The 23,215-nt window shown below is 38.5% G+C and overlaps 1 protein-coding gene across 1 annotated transcript; it reads left to right on the top strand.

The window, feature by feature from the left end:
• Positions 1-327: 327 nt before the first annotated feature.
• Positions 328-19,097, top strand: LOC140228839 (beta-1,4-galactosyltransferase 5-like). Its single transcript, XM_072309111.1, has 8 exons — positions 328-442; positions 1,742-1,990; positions 3,864-3,923; positions 6,829-7,097; positions 14,990-15,106; positions 16,502-16,689; positions 17,667-17,891; positions 18,701-19,097. The coding sequence occupies exons 1-8, from the start codon at positions 328-330 to the stop codon at positions 19,095-19,097; spliced, it is 1,620 nt and encodes a 539-aa protein (XP_072165212.1).
• Positions 19,098-23,215: the final 4,118 nt, after the last annotated feature.

The raw sequence follows: 23,215 nt of genomic DNA, 5'->3' as shown, positions 1-23,215 counted from the left end.
ATCAGCAACAGGTGCTACGTGGACCAATCATGGAGGAAGCGTTTACTACCTGAAAGACATACAACTCAATGATAATATTATTTTATTTTTAGTGTTTCGCGGGAAAACCATCTCGTCATTAGGCCTGTAAACTTCACTTCGATCTCCTCGAAAGAAGTAATAAACAGGGCCATGTCTATCTATAAGATTGTTCAGAAAGTCAAGTCATGTCAAACATCTCTGGGGCTGTTTTGGAAGCAAAGGAGAGGGTGGCGTAGTTGCGAGAGAATACCAAGATGTCTGGAAGGCGGGTGCTTTCGTAAAATTGCCCCTGAAAGATCCTTAACGATGTGCTATCGACTGAGGCGAGCCATCTTCTACACTCTACTTTATCTTTGCATTGGTCTAAGTATTCTATCAACCTACGCCTTATGGGACTTTGTGGAACTGAACAGTCAACAAGGTATGTGACTTAGAATAGTTATATTACCAATAATCATTATACATGTAACCCTATATTGTAAAGACCATAGTGTACAAGCCCGAATAGTTACTTCAGCTATACACCAATCATGAAAACTGTAACAAATAACAAAGATAATCATAACTGCTACATTATTTGTCACTTTCCATAACATTTCACTCCAGCGCATCACTTTTGACAAATGAAATATAGAATAGAACAAATATACAGTAACACACATATTTGTATTTGTTATAAGTATCGACTTTTTGAAGTAAAACTAGAATGATAAATTCATTATACACAATCTACACAGAAAAGTAGATCATCGTACATTACATTAATCTATAATATGCGAAACACTTCGAAAATATTTTGGTGTTGACTCCAATGCCAACACTTCCTTTTTCTCAGTTGAAAGTCCTGACATCAATTTATAAACTCCCCCACGCCAACCCGAAAAAAACAACAACAATAAAACGACGACGATAACAAACACGCACGCAAATATTTAGAATCACGCAATTTGCGACATAATCTATACGTAATAAAACTATCACAACTTGGCGGCTTACTACTAATCCCAAAGAGTATGAGGATAACGTTTTTACATTTCAGTTCATGATAAAAGTTACAACCACACATCTACAGCAGAAACTACATACCAAAAAAAAAAAAGAGAAAAAATATAGAAAGATGTAATTACTGAACACAAACGCTACAAAAATGTTGGCAACCACATGTTCAGTAAATGCAGGCAAATTAGCTCAAACATTATAAAACCTATGATAGCACACACAATGTAATATTCTTTGAAAAGCTTTTAAAGTATTTATTATTATTACATTTTCGGGGAGGTTATTTAATATCTTAGCACTAGAAAAATACATATATACACGATAATTAAGGATTATGCAAAATGTAAAATTCAAATACCCATGAGTTTAGGACTGGGTGATGACGAGAAAGTAATTGATCAAACATAAACTCAGCAGTAACTTTGCTCTCTCACCATGCTCAAGGCGTGGTCGTGCTACAGAAACAGGGGCTTCTCTGCTTTTTGTCTTTGATATTCTTACCTCCTTTAATAATACACGTATCCGATCTACTTCCACTACATTCCTGACACTATCACCATTACCACTATGTACTGCAACTGCTGACAGTCATGAAAATATGGATAAGATTATCTTAACTACCACCCGCCCCTTCACGAATACTATTAACTTCTCTTTTCAGAAAATTTACAAAATCGTCAAACTGAATCCACTTTGGCTCGATCTAAATCCTGCATCATAGGTACCCTGGAATCACCGTCCTCCTACTTCCGCAGTCGCCGAAGTCTGACCAAGGGTCTACGCGACGTGATGCAGCTACCGAACGTCTCGGGCGGTCTGCAAGACCTGTTCGTCATCCAGCCGGCGCAGAGCTTCCGGGAACAGATGCGAGAGCAGGATAAAATCATCGAGGAATTCCAGAGGCGGGAAGACGCCAAGAAAGAGAAAGAGGCGCCCTCTGCGAGAAATACCAGCTACAATATTCACTTAGGTTTGTTTGGATATAGATATGGTCTTGAATTCTAATCTCTTCCGTGCGTGACAGATATATCTAGTACCCGTAAGCAGCGTATGAATGATGATAATACACTGTATATACATGAAAGCTAGCTGACACTTAATTATTTTCCGACTGTTCCGTCCGAGTCAGTTATGTCGATCGCGTTTCCAGACAGACACCTTAAAGTACAGTAACCTAGTAGCTGCAAGGGTATGAAACCTAACGGTATCGTGCCTATTAATGTCTAAAGCATGACAAGTACACTTTTTTCAACCTGTAAACTGCATAAATAGCTTCTTTTGATGATTTATATCGAATATGGCTGAACGAAACCTAACTTACATCAAAGTTGGTAATTGCATAATCCGTATCCTCTTAAAAATAGTTGACGTATAATCTGACAAATAGGTGTGTGCATGTATGTGTGTGCTGTGCGTATGGGGTTGGGGTGGGATGTAATAGCTTGATGACGTATGTTTCTATTTCAGGACAGCAATTTACTCTTTTGACCCTTTTTGTGTCTGTGATCGCTTGGACGACCAGACCTAGACCCCGCAACGGACTCGACTGCATCTGGCGTTGATCCAGGGAGGTGGGAAGAAGCCGTGGTGTGAGGAGAGTCGGCAGAATTTAATCTCCCCAATATACCTAAGAAGCTCCCCCCCCCCCCCCACTTCACACACACACACACACACACACACACACACACACACACACACACACACACACACTTTAATTCATGTCACCATCAAGGCGTGACGAGGACTGTTTGCTTTACATGAAAATGCCTGTGAGAAATAAATCCCATGATAGCACAAACAATAATAATCTTATCTTTCCATCTCTGTTTTCGGAGCTGATCGTCACGCTAGTTGGCTCTGAATCGGCCCTTGACACTTCATCTTTATAGTAATTTCCCGCGTGGGAGACGGTATACGTCAATCATTGTGATTGGCTGTTGTCTGTCTGCTTCTTTGTCCCTTCGTTACTTCTTCATTTTATTATTTTTCAGAAATTAAGGCTTTAATATCTTTTCTTCTCCCACTAAGCATGACAGCAATATCCTGTGTCCTTCAGCAATGTAAACGTAATCTTAAGCCATAGAAGTCTTTCAGAATGTTTCACAGAACCGACGCGCATTTACTTGATTATGTCACAGTCTTTCAGAGCCAATGATACAATCATTGATACCTTTAGTTGCCGAAAATAGTGTTTCCTATTCTGTCTGTTCGATTGATATACATGTGATACACAAAAACACTTCATCTTCTCCAGTTGGTGCACTTCTTGCGTTTTGCAGCTGTTGTTTCTGTCCATTCGTGCAGAATGAAATGACGATGGCAATATAACTATGATTGTCAACACAGAAATAATGCTGATGTCAGGAAAGAATCGAAAGATGAGAACCTGAGCTCTGATTACCTTTATTGTTTGCATTATCATCTTCATCATTAAACAGATAAGAGTGATGATGATTAGAACAGTAATAATGATGGTGCCAAAGTGCTAACAAGACTAAAAAGGATACCGGTAATTGTAATGAGGTTTGCGGAAATATTAACTATTTCCAGTGTTATGTGAGATCGATGTATAGGTGTCTTTGCGTATATAGTTGAAATACAGTGATATCTTACAACAAAAACAAGTACGGCGCAAGAAAGGGATACAGAGTTGGACACAGCTAGGGTATTTTGATGAATTGAGGGATAATTGATGAATAATATCTACACAATTATTAATACCATGGATTTCAGTATAACTGTTAAATTTTGAGTATTGTATGTCCTCTGTTTTCATGTTTGCTTACTCATCTAATAAACCTTGGTGTTGTTTATTTGTGTTGTTGTTGTTGTTTTTCAACTAGGTCCATTTACCTGTACTGGTGAGAGACCGGTGTGCCCCGAGCTCGATATCCCCGGACTAGGTAAGGATGAATGATTAATATGTAGCCACTCTCTCCTTCAAGCTTTCTGTTGCTCTCTCATAGTACTCTTTAGAGTTTTGTTTTGTTTTTGGTGTTTTTTTTAATACAAATGAGTATGCTTCTATGCATGTAATGTTATTTCATTTTTAGCAAGAGAATGAATGTATTCCATAATATATATATATATATATATATATATATATATATATATATATATATATATATATATAATCATGCATATACATATCAAACATTCATTTTTCTTGTAATAACTTATGTCTGTGTCGACATTAAGAGCAACACTTGTGCTGTATATGGAGCACGCGTAATGAGTGTGGCCATTATTATGAACTGAAAATGAGTTATCAGCTTCAGCAGCAAGAACGGGATCTCTTTCCCAAACGATTTGTGAACTATGCGGTCACCGCCTTCGCTTTTCGTTTGAAAAGGCATCCAGTGGATATGAAAGTTAAGAAAAAAGTATTATTTACCTATGAACGAGAACTTATGCTAATTCTAATATCTTGCAAAGTTTGCTCAAGGCCTTTTATATGTATCATCACAAAGTGTAATGAAAAAAAAAACAACAACATGTGAAACCGGAATGCTGTGCGTGAAGAGAAAGAAAGAATGATATAAAGTATAAAAGGAAAGTGAGGGAGGAAAAAGATAAACAGACAAAGAGAAAAATAAGAAGCAGAAAAAATAGAGAAAAAGAAGTATATGAAGGCCCGTCTGCGGTAAAGAATTTGGTTAATATATAATAAATCATGACATTCAACTTTGTTCATTCTATATAGCTGTTCATTCTAGACTCGAACACGCGACTTGCGCTGAACGTTACCTGCTATGGGCGAAGTTTCACGAATTTTTGATTTGTGTAACTCTTATTTCAACATTCTTTCTACAAATAGTAAATGTAGAGATACTGACTGATGCTCTCGGTATGTGAGAAGTCGGCGAACTGTGAATGTCCTCTGTCTATTTACCCAGGCACTCGCCACTTGAATGATCAAAATCAATTGGTTTGTTTGGGCATGAAACACGACAAGAAAAAAAAAAACTCTTCAAAAAGAGATAAATGACTTCCCACGGGTTGCTTTTGGAGCTCAGAAGTTTATGCCCGTGGTAAACCGTCATACTCAATAGGATTAAGAATAGATGTTTGCCTTTATTTATGTTAGAAAAGACAGATTTACATCCAGTTCGACATTGAAGAATAACTGAATAACTTTTGTACAGGCAGGGTCTCTCTTCCACCTCCTTGGTTTAACAATGCCATAGACTTACCATCGTAAACCGCAGGTCCATGACGATGCAGTCGCGCGCGGTTCCACCATATAATGAACGATATGCACGGGATCAGCGACGACCCGTACACTTGCAGACACGGTACAGTAGGCTTACACCAAAGGCTCACACTTACCACATACATGTACGTATAGGAGTACAATGAATGTCTCTCATTTCCAAGCCTTTGATTAGAACCCATGTCGCCACTTTAGTTAAGTTAAAACTAGGGCAGTATCAAGTTCGGACTGAATTCCATAATTATCATAAGCAACCTGCAGTGGTGACACTGCAATAATTCTCATCTAGTTATATCTTTCTCTCTTTTTTTTGGCCACTACGCTTTATATCATATCATATCATATATATATATATATATATATATATATATATATATATATATATATATATATATATATCATACGAATGCTACCATGGGACGAGGAATGCATCTTACGAGTCTGCCTGAAGAATTTATCTCATCTATTTTGACGCAGTCCCACTTTTGTGACGCTTTACCAAGTAGGCCTACTAAATGCATTGCTGATGTGCAAATTTGCTGTTTGTGTTTTGATACCTTATTACTATCAACTTTATATTATCATCATTATTAATGATCATCCTTGTGAGTCAATATATGATTTATTATACTGATAACATCATTACAGGAGCTTTGTAGTCACCGCAGCAAACAGGAAAACGAAAACACTACCATGCAATAGAGGAAGAAAATGAACTACGCCAGTTATTGTGCAAACAGGACTCCCACATTCTGCCCCGCAAATCTGCTAATAAATACTCGCAAGATAACAGTAGTTTTTTTTTTTTATTTCACCCTTTAAACTTAAACCCTTAAAGGACTCGATTAGGTGCAGCAAAGCTCATGGAAATTGCTTCTATAACAAGTGAAGAATCAGAATCGCTCTTATGGAACATACAACATAAATTAACATCATCAGTCTATATTTCAAGATTTCAGGGACTCTGTTGGGAACATTTGGGGTCCAATGTTTTATATTTTCATCTTCTTCTTGAAAACGCATATTCAATTTTTTACCAAACATGGCGGGTATCGTCGCTGGGACGAATAAATGTGCAAATGCGCAACATGCTCCCCTGTTGGAGCCGCAGAAGTCCTAAATCCTCTAAGTTCAAGAATCTTTAAAACCGCTTCTTCTGTAGAGCCAGTCAAGAAGCACCTAGGTTGCTTTATATGAGACTTTGTCAAGATATTTCTTTTTTTTTGGGGGGGTTGTTTTTATTTTTGTTTCGTTTTGTTTTTTACAATTTAAAAAAAAGGAAAATTTCCGTTGTATATCATTTCAATTTTAGATTCAAATCCGATTTTCGTTTTGTCTCAATGTTAAAATGTGAAATACTGAGTAGAAGAAGAATTCATCGTAAAAACGAGAACATGGAACAGTCTGACTCTGTCAAAGCAAAGTGTGACAGAGCTGTACAAGTTAAACCTCGTGAAAGAGATTTCTGAATCACCCATTTGGTAAGAATCGAAAAACCATGGCTTCTTAATTAAAATAGTATTGTTTTATTCAATATCATTTGTCTATCTCGATTAAATAGCAATTATAACTCCCAGGAACTCTTATCTTGACAGTTGGGAAAAGAAAGGTGGACCTGCGAGACTCCCCGATGTCGGAATCAAAGAAGAAGATTTTCGGGGCCGCGCTGGAGGAGGTCTCAAATGCCGTCAAACGGGCCAATCAAATTCTCTCTTCCAAGCTGGATTCGGCCAGGGCTTCAAACATCACAAACGTTGATTGGCTATTTGACTCTGCCATAGAGTCCCAAGCTATCGGAATCAACAACTACTGGTATCTACCGGGAGGCCACTGGAAACCAATGAACTGTTTGCCCCGTTGGAAGGTACAGTATGTGGAACCGAATTTTTTTGTGTGGTACTGTACTGTAGAAAGAGAGGGTAAAATGCCAGACAGTATTGACAAGGAAATACACGTAGCCTTCAATAATGTGTAGCCATACGTGCACATGCACATGCCTTCACACTTGCCATGCTCTCTGTTATTAGTGTACAATTGTAAAATAAATTATACAAGTGTATGTATACACACGCGCGCACACACACACACACACACACACACACCTAACAGTCTGAAGCAACGAAATATCACGCAGAAATACTGCCCGTCACTGCTTCTCTTCGTGTAATCATCAAGCCCAGAAATTTCAGTCAAGGAGGCCCCACTTTGAGACAAGACAACGACGTGTGGATATAGCACGTAATCGTGTGTCTGAATGCTCTTATATCGGTGTTCGTTGTATGGATTTACGGCGTTTATCGAAACGATGGGTTGGACAAAGTCTCAATATACGACGTATATCCATAGTCCCGAATGCACAAAGTTGGTACAATCTTCGTAAATGGTTTAAACCATGGGCAAAGACCGTAGTTTTGTATGGGGCGCCAAGTGTCGCATGGCCTATTTCGTTACGAAATCAGTCATTTCGTCGACGAAATGATCATATCGACGAAAATGGTCATTGATGAAAATGGTAATTGATGACGAAAATGATCATTTCGACGAAATGACTAATTTCGTAACGAAATAGGCCATGCGACACTTGGCGCCCCATACAAAACTGCGGTCTTTGTCCATGGTTTAAGCCATTTACAAAGATTTAACCACCTTTGTGAATTCAAGCCATTGTGTGCACATCACGAGACCGACACCCACGAGTTATACAGCCCGGAGTCATGCAGCCCATGAGCTACACAGCCCGCGAGTAATACTGAAGTAGCCCATGAGTTTGACACTAAGCAAACAAGGCCCACGAGCCCGAGCAATGTGGAAGTCGTTGGCTGTTTTTACCTAGCAGTGCCTAGTGTCGACTCATGGACCTTCTTTGCCTAGTGTCGAACTCATGGGCTGTATGACTCGTGTTGTGGGATGACCACATCCATACGACGTATGGCTATACGATAGCTCGGTGTGTCTGAAAGTGTACTCGGTGACTTATTCCACTGTTTCATCCACACGTTAAATTTCGAAAACAATCTTTAGCATTATTGTAAGCCATAGAATAGGAATATGGTTAACTTCTGCGTGGGAACAGACAGACTCTGTATTTTAGGGCCTCTGTGGTCGATAACTCCGATTTGTTACTATCGGCTCTCTTCTCGAACCCGCAAGAGATCAGCTTATTTTCAGATGCACTCGAGCAAAAACAGTTGACAGTACATCCCAGTAGGTTTCAAGCGATAATGACAAAGTTAATCCTTTTCATGTTTCCTAATCTTTGTCGATATGTCGAAGATGCAAGGTTCGTTGTGCAGTACGCTTCGATATAGTTACATCTAGGAGGTACTAGGCGAGCTCGCCTATAGTACCTCCTTGGTTATATTTGGGGGATTAGACGTAATACAAATCATGCAAGTACTACCAAGCTCGCAGAGACCAGACACAAAAAGACGCCAACATGAACGACAAAGACCCCTAAATCCCTAATGCAGCCGCGGAATGCTGTAGGTATTGATGTCCTCCGGGACATTTTGCATGCGGCGTTCTTTGCCTGATTCAATATTATCACAGTAACGTTCCTTTCTATATTGTCATATCTTCCTCTTTGAAAAATGTGACTGTTACCCGGGGCAATTTCTCTTAATGACACATATATTATGTATAGTGTATTTTTGGTTTGTTTGTTTGTTTGTTTTCAGCAAGGAAAAAGAGTGAAGAGTTTGACGTGTCTGGCTGGATGCTATTAGCATCATTGTTCCCCCTTTTTTTTTATTTCCAAAAGAATGATATTTCAAAGCCTCTGGAATGTATACTCCTACATCGTAAATTGTCAAAGTGATTTTTCAATTGATTGAAGATAATGAAGACGGTAACTTGAGTATGCCTACACCCTCTTATGTATAATTAGCTGACGAGACAAGTCTCGGATCGTTCACTACCAACAATTACTCAAATTGGAATTCAAAATGTATTTTGATTTGTACTAGGTGTTACAAAAAACCCAAACGTTTCCCACTTTTGATCCTTCATTGTTCAAAAACTATATAATCAGATAACACTGACATTGCTATATTAAAGCAATATCTGAATAGTGTACAACTACAATTTTGTTGAAGGTAATCTAAAAATTAAAGCATGAAAACATGTAAGTACTTACTTTTTTTTTTCTTGTGCATGCATTTACCCTTTACCATGAATTCAAACTAGCAGTGCCCAGGGCAATCCATCATGAATTATTAATAAAGCATTCATGTGCCTTGGAGCAAGAGAGAAGCCTAGTCAGCAGAGCTCTGAAAAGGTGGTATTCGTGGTATTCGTGTCAATTATTCATGGCATTGTAAACACACACTCACATACACATCATTGGTTCCTGTGTAGAGTTCTATTTTGTACAGAGGGTTCAAATTTGACCAAAATCTGGAACCCAACTTTAAAATTAATCACGGATTTAATGATACTGATTCATGCTCTCATAATCCATATTTAATTGACCTCCGACACTATTCAGCTATCACTATATCGATGACATTGTTACCTGACGTATAGCTTTTGAACTACTAAGGATCAAAAGTGAGATTTTTTTTTTTTTTTTTTTTTTTGTGAACACCTAGGCCCGAATTCACGAAGGTGGTACAAATGAAACCATGGTTTAAACCATGGACAAAAACCATGGAGCGCCAAGTGTCGCATGGAATATTTCGTTACGAAATTGGTCATTTTGTCGACAAAATGACCGTTTCGTTAACAAAATTATCATTTCGTGGACGAACTGTTCATTTAGTTATAAAATGTTGTCATTTCGTTACAAAATAATCATTTCATCGATGAAATGACTGATTTCGTAACGAAATATTCCATGCGACACTTGGCGCTCCATGGTTTTTGTCCATGGTTTAAACCATGGTTTCATTTGTACCACCTTCGTGAATTCGGGCCCTAGTGTATGGGTCAAATCTTATAATCACCTTTTACTCGCACAAAACTTAAGCTACACCGTCTATGAAGCCAAAATGTCTCGATTCTTTATCATGTTACAAATTACACAACCGCCATGGTGATTGAAATTACTCGGTTTGTGCCCTTCCATCCCTTCTGCAGAACAATCCTCCCGCCCAAATCTAGAATTCCCCAACCATCGAAGCTTGGAAAATCAACTAAAGATTCATCTCTGTGAGCTATATAAGATATTGAGACGAGCTTTTACCCATTCACAAAACTCATATTTGTTTAATTTGCGGTACTGTTTGTATGTCTTTATTATGTTGATTTATCCTTTGATGATTTTGTATTCATTACCTGTTATTACTCCTTGTGATATACTGTAAATTTCCTGAGATATTTTAAAAGTGTAGTGCAATGCGCATGAAAAAAAAAAGAGTTATGAGACTGTGATTTTATTGTTCGTCATATAACAGGGACCTAACAAATTTAAAACGAGAAAGTCGTAGATGGAAAGTTTGCCTGAAAGAAGATAAACATTGAATCTGGGGTTAGACTAACAAAGTTCTTGTGAACGTTGGTACCATAATTGTTGTGTTATCAATATTTTCAATAATATTGATTTATCGATGTTGAAAAGGTGGTGATTTGGCTCAGTCGGTATAAGCGCGTCTGCCTCCTAATCCAAATGACCTGGGGGCCCCGTTTCATAAAAGATGTTAGGATGTCAACTCTTGCTGGAATGACCACTTCCCATAGCAACAGCCAATCAGGAAGCTGGATTCTTGTCGTTACCATGACAATTGTCATTCCAGCAAGAGTTGCTATCATATGAACTTTTTATGAAATGGGACCCTGGGTTCGATTCCCGCGTTTGGAATCAGCGTTTTGAAACGCTGTGTTAAGCCCCGGTCACACAGCACTCCACGTCTAAATCACGTACAAAAAGTTAAGAAAATCTGGTGGACGTGGTCGTAAGTGGTAATTTTTTGGTCAATTTTGGTTTGACCATGCTTTGTACGGGGTATGGCCGTTGGCGGCTGTTCCACTGCTGAAGCACTGCCTAAGCACGGCTAACCACGTCCAGCCACGTGTGTGTATGTGGAAAAATCCATTTGTCAGTGATAAGCCGCTTAACACACGCTATTTCCCGTGATACCAACGCGTACCACGCGTCAGATGACCGTGCTCTGCCCGTGACAGACGGCTAAACTTTCGCGTCTTACCGCGTCTCCCCAAGTTTTAATCACTGCCAGAACACGGATTATCACGTGTGTTTCACGTGTGTTGCACGTCTCTACCACGTGTGCCGCCCGTGGTTGTCCACGGAATAAAATTTTGAGCAGTTCAAAACTTTTTACCGCGTCCGACGCCGTTCCGATTTTTCCCCGCGCCCTGCCACGTCTATAAATCGACCGTAGCTCGTCTTAAACTCGACATCAACGCGAACAACATCGTCTGCTTCACGGAAGGCCACTTTTTGACGTGTTTTGGCCGTGACTAAGCCGCAAAGCACTGTGTGACCGGGCCTTTAGGACGCAACCGTGTTTGCAGTAATCACGTTTCAAAACGCTGGTATATGGCAGCGAAAAGTTGAGCATAAACGCAATGTCGTGTGTAATCAAACTGCCCCCCCCCCCCCCGGCAAAACACTCTGTGTCCCTTGGATAGGACATTATTACCTTTTACGGACGCCCTGTACGTGATAAATCGCTCTGTACGTTTTATCGATTTCATTATAGTAACAAATCTCATAATCTGTATTATTATCATATTTACTCTGCACGCATTCAGCAGTATAAAAGGTAAGATGTATCATTATATATATATATATATATATATATATATATATATATATATATATATATCTAAATATATTGTATATGTACATATCCTGACTACCGGTTCCTGTTTGTGGTGTAGACACCACGTGTTTTACCTCAGCCAATAAGGTGACACCTACGCTATGTTTTCTGTTTGTGTACAAGATAACTTGAGAACGGATGAACAAATTTTCATAAAACTTGTAGGGTGTGTTCATAATGAAGTAAGAAAGAAACTATTAATTTTGAGTATCTTGAGGCTAAAGGTCAAAGTTGTAAGGGTCATAGGGTCATAAAAGACATAAAATTAGCTTGATCTCCCAATAATCTCAAGGACGGAAGATCGAATTTTCACGAATCTTGCAGGATGTTTTCAAAATGAAGTAAGAGAGAAACTGTTAAATTTTGGGGGTCGTAAGGTCAAAGATCAAAGGCCATCGGTCATAAAGGACAATTAAGCTTCCCAATAACTAAAGAAACGATGATCGATTTTCACCAAACTTGCATTGTGCGTTTATAATGAAGTAAAAAACAAACGATTTTGATTTTAGTGCCATGAGGTCAAAGGTCAAAGATCAAAGGGGGTCATAAAGGACATAAAATAAGTCTTGTTTCCAAATAATTCAACAATGGAGAATCAGATCTTCACAAAATATATTATGTAGGTGTCCCGATACCTCTATGACCCCGTTTACAGTGCGGGGCTGGGCCGCGGCTCGGCCGCGGCCGATCCCGCCTTCATTTCAGTGTAAACGCGCAAAAGGCCAAATGCGGGGCCGAAATTGGCCGCGCATATTTTGGCCACGCTTTGGAGGTGGTCTCGGCCGCCGCCGAGCCCGGCCTTTTCTCAGTGTAAACGCAAACTGGCCCAAATGCGCGGCCAATTTTAGTCCGGCTTCCAGACCCTCTGCCCGTACTATTTCGCTATTCAGGATATTAACCCCCTCAACGTCGAAAAACTAGTATAGTTTAAGGTGGTTTTGTCCTGCAAAGGATTTTTCCTTCGGCAAAGGCCTTTGCCCGAACGGCGACTTCGTCGCCACGGAATCCAGTTGGCAAAGGGTATGAAAACCAGACTATACTAAATTGCGTTTATATACGGCACTGGCGTTTATTTACAAGCAGAGCCCACTACGACAAAATATTGAAAGGTTTGAATGAAAAGCCCGGGCCGAGCCCCGCAGTGTAAACGGACAAAATTGCGGGGCTCGGCCGCTGTAAACGGGGTCTATTACCCCATTTGGTACCGCATTTCGACTTTTGTGCGTTTACATCAACCGAAAGGCCGGGCCGCTTTGCGGTCCTCGGAATCGCATTTTCGTGCGTTTACACTGCCTAGCGAGCAGCGGCCTCGGAGAGAAATCCCCTCCCGCGTGTTTACTTTTCGTCGTTTGTGGCGCTCTAATGGACTGGGACTGTTGTAAACGAAAGGGTTACTGTATTCTGGTAATAGACAACATTACTCCGACGTTTGATTACAGAATTTTAATCGGAAAAATAAGGGTAAACAAATCAGATGTACATTATAAAGAAATCTATACCTGTCAAGAAGGAAATAATCTAAAAAATTACTGAGACAGCAGCCGGTTTTCTAAGCAGGTCACCGTCCCAGCTGCACAAAATGACACAACGGAAGTGAACGCAAAATGAAACCAAAGATCGTACATACATGTAGTGTACAATCTTTGATGAAACCAAACCGGTGCGTGACGTCAGCGCGATTTCTAAAGCTAGCTGAGAGGGCAGGTCGTGCATTAGGGTCCGCTTGCATTTACACCAACGAAAGGCCGGCCCGAAGCCGGCCCGAGACTACCTCTTCGAGGTAGACGCGGGCTATCATTTGGTACCGCAATTTGGTACCCCATTTGGTACCACATTTCGACTTTTGTGCGTTTACATCAACCGAAAGGCCGGCCTTTCGGTTGGTGTAAACGGGGTCTGTGTTTGTGTTGAAGGCACTGCCTACGAAATGGCGATATCTTAATCACGGCTGCTTTGGCGGAGATCTGCTCTCTTGGAGTGCTGTTGTTGTTTTTAGTTTTCATGTTTTTGTGCGTTGGATCTATTTTCCCTACTCTTAATACATTTTGTGCAATGCTCACCGGCCTACTCCATCATTGAAGCTTAGGTCTTGATATTACGCTGTATTTCATTCTCATGCATTTTATAATCAGCGTTACTGTTTAGATAATTAATTTATTTTAGATTTCTGTGAGCCCGATGTACAGCAACCGTATCAGGCTTTGATCTGCTAGATTGTTTTATTTGAAAAATAGATAATACTCTATTATCATTATTATCATTATTATTATTATCATTATTATTACTATTATTATTATTATTATTATTATTATTTTTATTATTATTATTATTATTATTATCATTACTATTATTATCATTATCATTACCTGTCAGTAAAGGGGCCCTGAAATCCAAACATCCAATCAGCATAACTTGCATTTTTCTGTGATATTAATGTGACTAACAAAAGACATGGCGAGGGAACATGCAAGTTAGGCTGAGTCGAGGGGAAGGTGCATTCCAATGTCTTTTGTTAAACATTTCAGTACTTTCAGCAATGATTGACAGATGAGGTCATCTCAAGAATATTGGTTTAGAAGGATTTTTTGTGGGCGTTCCCAAGTAATCTGAAGAAAAATAGAAGAAAAAAATCGTTAAAAATATATGGAATGTTTCTAGATATTCGTTTCACCGCAAAAGTGATGTTGAGGGCATCATAAATCAACACAAATCAATATGCATTTGGATTTCAGGGCTCCTTTAACTATAGGGATATGGACGTCGGTCAAGAATGAAACAAATATCCACGCAAAGATGTAATCACATTCAGCATGATCATAATATGATACTAGGCTCCACACTTCATTTACTGCGTAATGAATCAAAACTTATATATATATATATATATATATATATATATATATATATATATATATATATATTACAAGAATATGTGAAATGTGTCTCTATTTCTCCTTCCTTCTATTTTCTTCAGGTCGCAATCATCATCCCGTTTCGAGATAGAAATTTTCATCTACCAATAGTGCTCAAGTACCTCGTTCCAATGTTACAGCGGCAGCTCCTCGAATTCAGCTTCTTTATCATTGAACAGGCAAGTTCTTTATTGAAAAAGTCTCATCAACACAAAGGTGTAATATTCCGCTTTTACTGCCCTCATACTCTTTTCCATCATTATCCGCACTTGATACTATTAACCAAATTAGGCAATGATTGATGTTGTCATTATGAATGACACCACAAACATTAAAGTATGACGTAATACATGATTAAAGAAAACTTCGCTTTACTTTATGACTTTATTTGTCATGATTGTCATTGCTATTTTCGTTATCATAATAATATATTCGGATTTTGAAATATGTCATAGAAAATTTATATAGAGAATTTAGATATATAGGTTACAACTTGCGTCCAAAGGAACATTATCTAATCCATCCGACCCGATTCGAAGTCGGTTAAGGTCGTAAATACCCTTAGCAGCTCCATGATCTTGTGGAACACATTACCCACATTTCATTTCATTGTCATTTCATGTATTGTTTCTGCATGGTACAAATCACTTTAGAAAACATACACGTTGATTCATCGTTAATCATGGCTAACTTTACAAATGAGAGATAAGGAAATCATGGAGAGAGAAAACAGAGATATAACGCATATGTAATTCACCTAGTAAGACGAGTATTTGTAGAGCCTATCTAAAACATGTTATATGTGGTATTTGTTTGCACTTCCTACAGTCTTAGTTTGTTTATTTGTTTGTTTGTTTGTTTGTTTGTTTTGAATGTTTATTTCTGTATCTGACACGAACAGGGCCCACTAGGAGAACAACGCTTAGATCAATGAATTTGAATCGAATTGAATCGAATGAAGTGACTGTCTACCCTGTATAAATAAAACCAAAATAATAATACTTAAACCTTAGTATGATTATGAGACGACTGAATAATGGTAATTGTACTTATAAACATGATGATATGATAATAACATTATAATGATAATAATAATGATAATGATGATAATAATAATACATCTATACACACAACGCATTCATACAACACATTAAAGGGATCACACAGTTTTGGTTGAGACCTGATTTCAGGTTTCTAACATTTTTTTGGAAAGGTAATGAGAAACCTCTTATGAAATATGAAAGAGCATGTAATTCTTTGAGGAATTCAACGTTTATTTGATGAAAATTGGTTTTGAAATGGCTGAGTATATCCAAAAAAAGAGCGCTTCTAATCAAGTGTGGGACCCACACTTTATTACGATCTCTTTGTTTTACTTTGTTTTTGGATGTTTCGGTCATTCCAAACCCGATTTTCATCAATAAACTTTGAATTCCTCTTAAAATGGTATGCTCTGTACTATATCATAAGTGTTTTCTTGGTTATTCTTGGCCCAATTCTCATCTCCACCAATACTGTACCATCCCTTTAAGGTTTATGACCTCACTTTTCTGTTTTGTATCTCAAATCCCAAGGCCAATCAAGACCTGTTCAATCGAGCCATGCTGATGAATGTCGGGTTCCTGGAAGCGCTGAACTTCACCAACTACGACTGCTTTATATTCCACGATGTCGACCACGTGCCGCTAGATGATCACAACTACTACGGCTGCTCGGGTATGCCGCGTCACTTTCTGTCTGGCGCGGACAGGTGGAAGTACAAGTAAGCGTGGAGTGTAACCTGGAAAACCCACCTGTAACTCAATTTTACAATATTTCCCTCTTCTAGAAGAGTGCATTGGCCGTATATGCAATAATCATGTCGGACACACAAGGTAAACAGAGTGTGACCTAGACTAAAAGCAATTTTTCATGTCGGTCTCATCAGATAATTCGTGATCTGCGAAAACAGGCGGCGTGATACGTGATATCCAAGCGCAAAACAATAATGCGATCTAAGTACGAAGAAAAAGTTCATGTCTCAAATTACGGTTGTTTGAAGCTGTCATTGATTGGTCGATAACGTAGATTTCAAAGCATTCTGCACGGTGAGAACCAATAGTACCTCCTCTTATAAACATACTTGCCAACACAATGAACTGCTGACACATTACTGTGCAACATATGTAATGACGTGCAGAATAGATACATTTTAAATATTTCACGAATAAACGGTATTGCTCTGCCTTCTATTCCTAAAGCTGGATCATAAGATCTTGAGATGATTAAGTAGTGGGTATGGTCTTTTCACTTGAATCTTATTTCAGAAAAAAAAATCTCCATTCAACAAAGCTTTAAATAGCACGAGAAGAAATCATTTGTAAACCTTGTATAATTCTCATTCTCGAGATCTTTCTCCCCTCTACGGGCAAGTAGCATCTCTCTCTCTCTTTTTTTTTTTTTTTTTTTTTTTTTTTTTTTTTTACTGCAAATCAGGTTTTTCGTCTGATAAAATGTACACAGAAAATAATTAGTTTTGTTCATCATAGTATAATCATTGTTACCACATCAATTTACAAATGAGGAAATATCTTAACAACTATGTAGGCCACGCTTATCATCATCATTAGCAAGGGCCCATAATGAAATCATCATCATCTTGTATATTGAAATGGCTATCTCGCGGAATACTGAATTGCTTCTGGGCGACACGACAAACGGTCTGCACTAACGATCTAACATTGCGTATAATAATCGCAGATTGCCGTACGACGCGTTCTTCGGGGCTGTTTCGGGACTGACCAAGGGCCAGATTCGGCAGATTAACGGCTTCCCGAACGTGTACTGGGGCTGGGGAGGCGAGGATGACGAGATCTGGAACCGGATGAAGGACAGTGGTCTGGTGGTCAGTCGGCCAAAGGGACCTGTCGGCCACTTTGACGTCATCAAGCATCATCACAAGAGCGCGCCCTTTTCCAAAGAAAGGTGTGTAGGGCTCACACGGTTAAATAATTCCCCATAGAGACGTGTGTTAAAATTCAAAATTCAAAAAAATTTATAAAATAGCTGGGAGAAATGAGGTGTTTCATCTTCACTATCCATCAAATTTCCAAGGCGGGTTCTTCAGCTCAAACTCTTTCCAAGGGTCCGCAAAGCCAGACTACGAATTCTTTTCACAAAAAAAAATTAAAAAAAAAATCACCTATTTTCTGTACATGCACGAAATGAAATAGAGTCTCTTTAAATTCCATGAGAAAAGCTTTCATCTTCAAACCAAAATGCAGTTTCTTGAGGAATTCATACTCAATATCTGCAGCTATTCAGCTTTATGCTAAACTGCATTATTAATTTTTAATTATTTGTTTTCTTCATTTATTTTTGTATCTTTGGTACGAATTTGTGAAGGGGTCTGGGACATAACCATTTTATTTACAGGTGTGAGCCCTGTATCATGTCCACCTTCATGTCCTTTGTCGCTTCGGGGTCGATCACATTCTTATCATGTATGCAAGTTAAACGTTGTGAAAACTAAATGAAATGCATTTAAAAACTTATGCATCAGCAACTTGACTTCATCTATATGTACAATAACCACTCTATTTAATTTTTCCTGTAATATTATTGGAGAAAAGTCATAACGTCGTGTATGCATTTATTTCAAATTGCCTAAATAAGGGCATTCATTATTGAAGAATTTAGTTTTTAAAAGAATTGTATCTTAACTTTTATTTGGTACTCCCTATCAATTCGTTATTTGGAATTGGTGTCAATGTTCCCAATTCTCCAAACTCTAGACATGGCTTGCTCAGCTCGTTCAAAGGGCGCTACAAAAACGACGGCCTCAACGATATTGTGTACCGCACCCCGAACTACACCTTCAACGAGCTCTACACCAACGTGAGCGTTGACATCAAGCGCATCAAGCCGCACTATCCCATGCCGGCGCCTAAGAGTGTGAAGAAGAGCTCGCAGAAAGAGCTGATGCAGAAAATGGCGGACTTGACTTTGAAGGCTAAGCCAGGCAAGGAAGACCCAGCCAAGAAGGGGCGGAGTGGTCCGGCCGTCCGAAAACCGGACTCACCCGGCAAGTCCGAGGAGTCGCCGCAAGGGAACAAGACGCAACCAGAAGCCAAGCAGTTGGAAACGAAAGAAAAAGAAAAGACTGAAGGGGAGAAGGAGGACAAAACTTGATGGTGAACGTGGATGGAGGGGCTTAAACAGCATGTTGATTTGAAAACAAAGTTGATTGACAACCACTCATTATGTCGTGCATTCGGATTATAAGGACTTGGAAAGGGACCCGAAAAAAAGGAGGAAAGCGTTGACATCGGAGAAAAAAATTAACCAATTAGGAGAAAGAGCGGAGCTCAACTTGCACGGCTACTGACGTTGAAGGCTGAATCCAAAAACAACAACAGCCAAGAAACCCAAACGCAGGTATGATTCGGAGAAAAGCAAAAAAAAAAAAAAAAAAAAAAAAAAAAAAAAAATTCGAAGTTTGCGTGCGTCGGCTAGTGACACTTCAACTAGGACTTCGTTCTCCATTTGATCACTTCTTTTGTCTCAATATTCCAACGATTTTATCCGCGTATATCAAAACCTTTTGCTACTCTTCATGCGTAACATTATGTGATCTAATTGAATAATCTTATAATGTATAATAATTTAATAAAGAAAAATAATACTCATTAAGACAAATGAAAGATGAAATGAAATGTAATAAAATGAAATGTGATGAAATGAAAAGAAAAGAAATGAAATGAAATTAATTTGAAAATAGTATGTTAGGTGCATAATATGACAAAAATAAGAATAAAATTGACGCATAAAAGTCACAGCATGTGATTCCATTTCCTCTAACAATATTTATTATATGAAATGAGCTACATTGATTTCGTATAAATATGACTGTATAAATAAAATGGTATGCTTTAATTGTATTTCATTGGAAATGACGTAAATGAAATGGAATGAAATGAAATTAACAGAAACCAAAACTTTTGATTATCACCTGGTTTTTTTTTTTCTGTGTCATGTACATTTCCATTCACATAATTCATGTCAACCGAACAGCTATAATGGCATATCGAAACTAAAAGGGTATACGACCCGGCCCTAAAATTTGCTTGCCTTAACAAAGGATTTAAAACCTATCAAAAACCAATATCGAAAGTTTTGACACGGTGGTTACAGCTCTTTTACGGAAAATGTTGCGTGGAAATCATAAATCGAATGTGAAATATAGGCTACATGAACGATAATGATACCCGACCAGTAAGGATTTTGATTTGTTTTTCTCCTTTTAGTTTGGACCCTGAACAACGCCCAAAAGCAAACAATTTAGGGGGACTTGAACATATACAGCTGAAATAAAGCAGATATGAGACTGAATGCATTCAAAGACCTCCAAAACAACACCGCAAACAATACAAAAAAGAGGGGAAAATAATTATAAAGCTCCATGAAGACAGACGAAATGAGAAGAAGCAACTAACAGTGAAATCACACTTTCAACTTCTATAATTTGTAAATATTTTCTTCAGTATTATTATATAGGTTTGGAAGCACCATTGTCTCTTTGATCAATCTGAAAATGGGGCGTGGAAGCTTCCACAACCCCCCCCCCCCCCATACACACACAAGCGTTCTGCCGTCCCTGCTAAAGACCGCAGATTGCTATCTGGAGGTCCTTCAAAATGCAGTTATGATCAATGTTTCCTGATAATCACACCAGCACATCCTTTTTTATGTCGTTCAATGTTTCTTTAAAAAAGAATTGCAAAAAAAAAAGAAGAAGAAAGAAACCCTTTCGCAGATGCACTGCTGTGGATTCGCATCTATTTTCCAAACAACCCTCTCCTTGCGGAGAATAATCCATTAGTCGATTACGTCGGATGAACACCATGATATTGTCATTGTGGTTCAAATCAAACGACCGCCAATGAAGTCATGTTTGGCACAAGAAAAGAAAAGAAACCTTGGGCAATACTTAATTGGGGTGAATAAATATTAAATCCAGGGCGGGACACAAATACGGTATCCTTGTGCTATAGCCTAATTCACAAAAACACAATTTTTGACAGTGAAAGCATTTTCGCACTTCCACATTTTGGGTCTCTAGTAGGGCCTATGTACTCAGTCATTTACTTTTAACAACCATTTTGTGCTTCTCTTTCCTATGTATCTAAGTAACTGTGGGAGTGGGTAGTGTGTGGAGTGTGACTTATGACTGATTTGCAGATGAGGATGATGGTGGTGATGATGATGATGATAAAAAGCATTTATATACTAGTAATAGCGCCATTTATCTGTAAAGAACATTCAAAGGCGCCTATTATTGCAGTGATATCCCTTCTATTTAGCTCATCGGAGCTCAGCTTATTAACATTTTTCGTCTGCATCGTATGCTACGCCCACAGATAACCGTATTCATTAAATTAAGTTCGAAGGGCTTACGGTCGGTCTGGCTTGAATTGATTCCGCTTTCAGGCGAGAAAACAACTGTAGAGCTCACCAAGCTGCCTGCATTTTAGCAAGTTTGTAGCAAATCATCTTGCGTCTTGTTACCGATAGGAATTCAATTGTTAGACCAGTGGCTGTAATTCGTGGTTTCAAGGGGAGGGTAGCGTTGTATTCTAGATGTGATTCTTGTACATTACTTTGCTTTAAATAAGGAAGACATTAGGTTCGATGTAAAAATGTCAGAAGTAAAAATGTCAGGGGTCAAAATGTCAGCGGCAAAAATTTCAGGGGTCAAAATGTCAGAGGTAAAAATTTCAGGGGTCAAAATGTCAGAGGTAAAAATGTCAGAGGTAATAATGTCGGAGGTAAAAATGTCAGGGGTTAAAATGTCAGTGGTAAGAATGTCGGAGGTAAAAATGTCAGGGGTTGAAATGTCACAGGTAAAATTGTCAGGGGTAAAAATATCAGAGGTAAAAATAACAGGGTTAAAAATGTCAGAGGCAAAAATGTTAGGGGTAAAACGGTCAGGGACAAGAATGTGAAAGGTAAAAAAAAAAAAAAAAAAGATATCAGAGCTAAGACTGTCAGGGGTTAAAATGTCAGAAGTGAAAATGTCAGACGTTAAATGTCAGGGGTAATAATGTCAGAACAAAAAAATGTCACTATCAAAAATGTCAGAGGCAAATACGTCAGAGGTAAATGAACTAGGCCCAATTGTATTCAGTGATTTATTGAAACTAAATTGCAAATTTTAATATTCAAGGAACATTGTACTTCTCTCTATATTCTGATGTTTTGTTTTAAAATGACACACACACACGTCCACGACATAAGGACATGCACAAAAACTACATATTTTTTTATTATACATACATGTTTATATCAGCTGGGTGTGTAGTTTGGAAAATCAATTCCTGTTGGAGGGAGGGATGGTGACACAATGTTGCATGCCCTACGTACAGTAGATAATCCTCCGTTGCTATGCCCACCATATCACACACCCACACCCACATACGTACACACTCACTTTATTTCAACCTCTACACAGGTATACAGTATGTAAAAACTATATTTGTATACTAGTATTAAACTCAGACTCACATGAACCATAAACACGCACAAACACACGCATGCACACACATTACATTACATGTATTCAGTATACTTGTTCCAACAACAACAACAACAACAACCAAAAAAAAAAAAAAATCGATTTTTTTTTTTTTTCACTTTTTCATCTGTGAAGATGGCTGGATAGCCCATATTCAGCTACACTAAGCTGGTCTTCCATGGGGTCCAGTTGGATGTGAGGTTACTCACTATAAGTATTCATGCTAAGCTCCCAATGATGACAGTGCACAATCAGTGAGTCTCAGAAAGGTCTTTAGGATATTAAATTTCTCTAAATGTTAATGAAAATGAGAGTGGAAACCTCCCGCTCACGTCCATGTGTTTGGTTCTAAAGTATATATATGGGGTTTTAACTGTTAAAAAAACTCAATCTGTCAAAGTCTAAAAAGGACACTTGTTAAATTTCCACCTGCCATGTTCAACTATATTTTCTCAAATTCAGTTTTCGTATTCACCATGCAAGGCCAGTTTCGAGAATAATATCAAAATATAATACAATCATGACAGTGTACACAGACATGGTACATTCTTGCAAACATTTCCTTACAAGGTTCCATATCACGTGGCGCAAAACAATGTTCAAGTAACACTCTATCACAGCCAGCTAGTTGACAGACCTTCGCATTATTGAAACAGGAGACAAAGAATAACAAAACTGCTCTTGCATAACAACAACTTAAAAACAACGATAGAATCTGGTACATGTATAGTTTGGC

This window comes from Diadema setosum, chromosome 5, assembly GCF_964275005.1.
Source record: "Diadema setosum chromosome 5, eeDiaSeto1, whole genome shotgun sequence".
Lineage (NCBI taxonomy): Eukaryota > Metazoa > Echinodermata > Echinoidea > Diadematoida > Diadematidae > Diadema > Diadema setosum.
The sequence above is the reverse complement of the archived record's forward strand: the minus strand, read 5'-3'. Positions and strand labels throughout refer to the sequence as shown.

Coding starts and splice junctions, on each gene's coding strand:
- LOC140228839 (XM_072309111.1), top strand. CDS start 328: ATGTGCTATCGACTGAGGCGAGCCATCTTCTACACTCTACTTTATCTT. Junction 1,991..3,863: donor CAGCTACAATATTCACTTAG/GTTTGTTTGGAT, acceptor TTTTTCAACTAG/GTCCATTTACCTGTACTGGT. Junction 3,924..6,828: donor GCTCGATATCCCCGGACTAG/GTAAGGATGAAT, acceptor TTATCTTGACAG/TTGGGAAAAGAAAGGTGGAC.